The sequence below is a fragment of the Acanthisitta chloris genome, unplaced genomic scaffold, assembly GCF_000695815.1.
Source record: "Acanthisitta chloris isolate BGI_N310 unplaced genomic scaffold, ASM69581v1 scaffold4819, whole genome shotgun sequence".
In the NCBI taxonomy this organism is placed as follows: Eukaryota; Metazoa; Chordata; class Aves; order Passeriformes; family Acanthisittidae; genus Acanthisitta; species Acanthisitta chloris.
Window position 1 is genome coordinate 119,201 of NW_008690758.1, and position 6,000 is coordinate 125,200.

A 6,000-nucleotide genomic window follows, 5' to 3' on the forward strand; every position below is an offset into this window, starting at 1 on the left:
AATACCTGCAGGTATACTGCAAGCTCAGAAGTGAGGAGAGCTCTCCTCTAGCAGAAATATCCACCATCTAATCCAGTTACTATCCTCCTATTTTCCCTTCCACTCCTTATTAACTTCCCCTCCTTTCAAAAACTATTCACTATCAATGAGACATTTTGCAGTGTCAATAACACCTGAAATCCTCACAGTACTGTCTTGGCTAACCCTGTTGCTCACCACAGCTCATTTCTGCTCTGTCCTTTTGGAGGTGGCCTTAAAAGAGAACAGCTTGCATTCAAATAATGCATGAATTATTCCCTTGCAGCACTGACAGCTCAGCTCTACCGCTGGCTGAGCTGGTACTGACACTTACTTGCCATTTACAGACACATTTGTGGCCCCTCAGAAAAGGACAGTGAAAATCACAGAAAAGGGTTGGAAAAGACCTCTGAGATCATCAAGTCCAACCTATGACCTAACACCACCATGTCAACTAGACCTGGCACTAAGTGCCACATCCAGTCTCTCCTTAAACACCTCCAGGGACAGTGACTCCACCACCTCCCTGGGCAGCACATTCCAATGTCTAACCACCCTTTCTGTGAAGAAATTCCTCCTGATGTCTAACCTAAACCTTCCCTGGCACAGCTTGAGGCTACATCCTCTCATCCTGTCACTAGCTGCCTGGGAGAACAGACTGGCCCCACCTGGCTACAACCTCCCTTCAGGGAGTTGGAGAGAGGGATAGGGTCCTCCCTGAGCCTCCTCCAAGCTAAATAACCCCAGTTCCCTTGGCCTCTCCTCACAGGACTTGTGTTCCAGATGCATCAGGAAAAGCACACTAATGTCCATAAATGGCAATCACATCCTAAGCTCCCCATCAACAGGCTTCTTTCAAGAATTATCTGAAGTTCTTTCAGTTGTTATACATGAACCCTACACTGCTTGGAATCCCACCCTGGTCTGACTAAGGCACTCAACTGATCTGGACCCTGATGATGTGACCAAAGTACCAAGGAAACAGTAAGCAACAGCATCTACTCCAGGAGCACTGCACCAACCTCCAACTTCCTAACTGTCCCAGTAGAGTTTTGAGAAGCTAACAAGGTGGCCTCACAGAACTTGATGGTCACACACTGTCCAAAAGCCACAGACACAACAGCACTCATTGTAAAATAAATAAAAAGAAAAAAACCACAAACACAGAGGCACAGTGAGCCAAGAGGAGACAAGAAACAGCATCTTGGCAGGGAGCGAGGGATGACGAACAGTGAAGGCCTTGACAGCGAAGATGAACAGTTTCTGCTGGAGCACCAGCAAGCCAACAAAAGGACAATAAGAGAGGAATGTGGTCAAAGCAACTGGCTAAAAAAACTGCAATCTTGTTTGGGGCAGATGACTGCAGCAGTTCCAGACATGCCTTGCTTAAAGCAACTTACTGCCTGCTCAGCTTATACTCTAAGTCTACAGATTGCTCCTCATTCAAGCGTGGATGTCTGGATCCAAGAGAGCTCAGGAAGGTTCACAGCATTTATCCCATGCTCACTGATACCAGATGTTGATAAAATTAAATAGTATCTGAGCCTCAGCAATTTTTCCTACAGGGAATTCCTGTTTTTTTTAAATTAAGAGTTATTACTCTATGAGTTTCTTTTCCAAAGGAAGAGAAACTAAAGTACAGATGGCAGAAAGGTTTAACAGTCAGGTTTATCTCAGCTGAATCACAGTCTGTATTCTCACCATTATCAACTTTCTGCTTCTTTGCAGAGACTTTCTTCTTTCCAGATACATTTTCTTGCTTTATCTCCTGGTGGAGCAGCACTGGTTCTTGCTTTTTGGCAGGAGATACAATGGAATCAGTCTTACTATCTTGATCATCTGTAACAGACAATTAAAACAATATGCTCTTCTGTATGTATTCTCAGCATTGCTTTTTAAATCAGTAAATCTGTAACAGCCAAAATCCACACCCAGCAAAACAAACTCATGTATTTTAAATCAGAACATGAAGTTATCTACATACACATATACACACACATACACTCCCTCTATCAGGCAAGACCCCAGAGCAATAGGAAGGTTTAGCAGAGTCAAGAGCCACAGGACCTAGTAATTTTACAGACAGGAATCTCATCTACAAGCAGAACATATGGCAATGCAAGGAACAGTTGAACAAATCCAATCCAGATTTGACTGTGACAGAGCAGACAGCACGTGTTACCCATATTAGTTTCTTATCTGCATGAAATACACTTTTCCCCTCCACAAACCCACTTGGGCACTTTAAATACACACCCCCAATAGCTACTGGGACTGTGAGAAGCAGAAAATAAGTGTTTCCCATTAGGGAACTGTTCTTTTGTTCCTAGTGAGAAGTGTTTGATCATTCTGGACAGCCTGTGCTATATTAACATCCTTGTCAAAGCTGCCACGCACAGCGCAGAGCTCTGGTGTTAGCTCCTGGAATCAGGGCTAGGAGTTAGTCATGGCTGCCCTCAGAACAGTGCTTGGAGACCACATTTTAACTGTGCCACAGAGATTTGCAGAGAACACCCACAAACAAGAGTCAATACTTTTTTTTGTTGGCAGTGGGTGAGTCTTTTTTTTCTGCAATTTTTTTCAGAAAAAGAAAAAATCTACGACATCAAGCAGCAATGCTGTTCTTTTTCCTCACTCCCTGTGCAAACCTGCTTGTGCCTGCATCACAAAGGGGATCTGCAAACACCTCAGGTCTCACTTATTTCTGGAACTGGGTGTTTTTATTCCTTTTTAACTTCTGTTCATAGTCAGACAACCACATTGAGCCATGTCAGCTGCTGAGGATATGGTCAAGACAGTCAGAAGCAACTCTGACTAGTTTTTGGTCTGTTCTACGTTGGATATCTCAGTTACAACAGCTGGACTAGCTTTAGCATCAGTTCCACTCAATTACAGAGGTGTAGCAGGTGGGAAGCAGCTCTAAGTGCTTCTTTGCATGAATCAGCCACCAAACACCTCTTTGTACATTAAGCCTGCACTTAAACAGTGATTTATTTTGCAGTCTGCTCTGAGGTTTCTCTAGCTGCCCTTCCTTATCAGAGTAACCACTCTTTGGACTGGACTGTTTTTTTCATAGCTTGACATCAGAGTGCACACAGCAAACATCTAATGACTTCTTTCAGGTAATCAGAATTTTGACAGCTTGAGAGCAAAGCAGCCAAACCACAGAGCAAAGCAGAGATAGGAGCTACTCTGTTTCACCTAATCTCTAGTAGAAGAAGGCAAGGACGGGAGGAGGAAAACCAGAGCATTGCTGCCAGATGCAAAACAGGGGGAAAAAAAGCAGTAGCTTGTATAAAAAGGCAAAGGTTAGAAGGGAGCTTTGCCCCATAGAGCTCAGGCAGAACAGTTGTGAGAGACACTCTGTGGCCTTGCAAAAAAGCAGAACACTGTTTTGGCGTTCTGTGCAAGAAGCATATGCAACATCAGATACCCATTCCATTTTTCTGCTTCTTCTGCCCAGGCTTCTTCTTAGCTGCTGGTGGTTCAGATGGTGGAGTGGGCTGTTTTGTAACAGGGACTGGATCTACTTTCTTGCCTGAAGACTTGGATCCTTCCGACTCCTTAGTTACATGATCGTCCTGATTGGTCTTATGCTTCTTCTCCTTCTTCTTCCGCTCTCTGACGCCGGTGGAAGCCTCGGCCACGCTCGAGGGAACAGGAGTGATGTGCTCCTCATCTGTGCTCAGGGCATCAGACAGCTTGAAGTCCCGAGGGGCACTTTCAGAGTCAGACTCATGGATGTTCCCATTCTGAGCTTCCTTCTTCTTGTTCTTCTTCTTCTCAGTTTTCTTTTTATCAGCCTTGGTAGGTGCAAACTTTAGGTCCCTTTTCTGCTTTGCAAGGACTTCATCGTATAAAGTCTCTTTCATGAAGAGCCAGAAGAAGAGGAAGATGACTGTAATAACCACAGAGGGAATGAGGATGATAAAGTAGGTAGACTCATAAAACTCCATTGTGCTTTTCCTTAGCTATAATTTCTTATAAAAACCTATGGGGAAAAAGAAAAAGGAAAAAATCAGGTTTGGAACAGGTTTTGATATTATTTTCTTCACTGATAACAATAATAAAAGAAGATTTCTCATTGTTACAGAATAGCCTTAAAGTACCTTTAATAAAATTACCAAACTATATCAACCATGGAACAACTTCTGGAATCATTAACCATTTGCTACAAAGCTGTTAACTGGATAGGAAGGAACTGCAGTTTGCCAGACTGAGCTGGGAAGAGAGCAGTTCACTTCCCTTACTGTTCATCTTCCTCATTCTCCCTCCCCATGTGAATTTCATGGAGTTAAAGCTTTTGACTTCAGAAATACATGACACAGCACTTCCAGAGGCTGTGACATAAGGACCAGTACGTGCACAACACCACTCTTTTTATTCATAAATCAAACATAATGAATTAAGATTTTTATCTTGGCAAGTGGGAGTTAAATTTCGGCTTCCTTTCGTTAGCAGGTTTATGACAGCTTCAGAAGTGGAATGAGGGGAAGAAAGGAGAGAGCCCTGAATTTTAGTCAACCAGAAATAACCAGGTATTTTCAAAACTGGTTTTTGAAGCCTAAAAGGGAACTTCAAACTCATGAAAATTCCATACATGCAGGAGAAAACAGGAAGATCTGTTACTTATTTCATTGGTGTACAACTTCAAGGGCACTAACAGACCAGATGACTCAGGATAATTTGCTAAAAACATTACTTATGTCCCAAACATTACATTTATTTGTTTTTAAAAAAACAGGAACCACAAAGTTAAAAAAAGTAAGAATGAAGCTAAAAAAACTAATTTTGGGATCAAGACAAGGCAGGTTTTCCCATTTCACAACTGATTGCTACAAACAGACCTGGATTTTTGCAGGAAGAACCTAAATCCTCTCCAGACTGTTTGTTCCAAGGGAAAAAAAAAAAAAAACAAAACACCAAACATTAAAAAAATAAAACCAAACACAATCCAAACTCTAATTAAGCAAATGCAATTCCCAATTCACCAACTCAGTTTAAAAACCACCATGGGAAGAACGTGCTTCAACTACATTTTCCTCTACTCAAGAAAAGATGACCCTTCAACTCGAGTGTCCCTTGGGACACACATTCCCTCAGGAATCAAAGGCCAGGGATTTAACCCAGGTTGCTCAGAGTATTTCCACTGCTGCTTAGAAAAAGAAAACAAATGTGCCTACCAAGGGCACAGGGAGTAAAGGCCGTGGAGAAGTTGTGTGGTGCAAGGAGAGGACAGGCTCTGTGTGCTTCTGGGCTGACAGAGGGTTACTCTTTACATATTTAAGGCTGTTTTACCTCAATTCCTGACTGGTTTGGAATTGCTCTCACAAACTGACTTGCCATTCTGCCCCACTGGAGAGAGCCTGGCTCTAGCTCAAGAGAGAATGGTTGTTATATAGAGCAGTTTCTAGACAGAAAAGAGTTACTGTGATAATATATTTGTACAGTGCATTGAGCAGCACAGAAAACAAGGATTGGGAACTCTAATTTGGCTATTACGTTATCCAAATAAAAGCCTAACATTTCAATACACTAATTATTCATCAGTTGTCTTAATGTTAAGTCTCCTCCCAGTTTGTGTTTATTTTCTGTGTGCGCACAGCTCACTGAAAAGTCACAGGTCTAAAATTACATCCAGCACAGAAAGTTTCAGAAGGGCTGGGAGAGATGGGAGGAAAAACTTGTCTTTGGGGGAGAAAAAGCACAGATGCTCTGAACTAAACTGGAGCTTTCAAAATGATTAATTACAGCTACTTGATAAAACCAGCTCCCTGCACTAAGTGATCTAATATTAGTCATCTCTTGAAGGAAGCAGATCTTGAAAATTTGTCTCAGCCAAAGTCAATATTGAATGCTTATGGGAAAAGCTAATCCCCAAAGTAAATATGTAATTAAGCAGATTTTTCACAAGTGTAATTAAGTTGATCATTACAATACATTACTGCAATAGTATCCAACCTCAGGACCAGCACAGCCCAC

The 6,000-nt window shown here is 42.1% G+C and overlaps 1 protein-coding gene across 1 annotated transcript in view; it reads right to left on the reverse strand.

Moving 5' to 3' along the window:
- The window catches only part of KTN1 (kinectin 1 (kinesin receptor)), a 55,180-nt gene extending 51,206 nt beyond the window's left edge, over positions 1-3,974 (reverse strand). The window contains exons 1-2 of the mRNA XM_009081938.1: positions 3,452-3,974; positions 1,720-1,857 (exon numbers count right to left, since the gene is read on the reverse strand). Of these exons, the coding sequence (XP_009080186.1) occupies positions 1,720-1,857; positions 3,452-3,974 (661 nt within the window). The remainder of the gene's footprint in view (positions 1-1,719; positions 1,858-3,451) is intronic.
- Between the last annotated feature and the right edge of the window lie 2,026 nt (positions 3,975-6,000).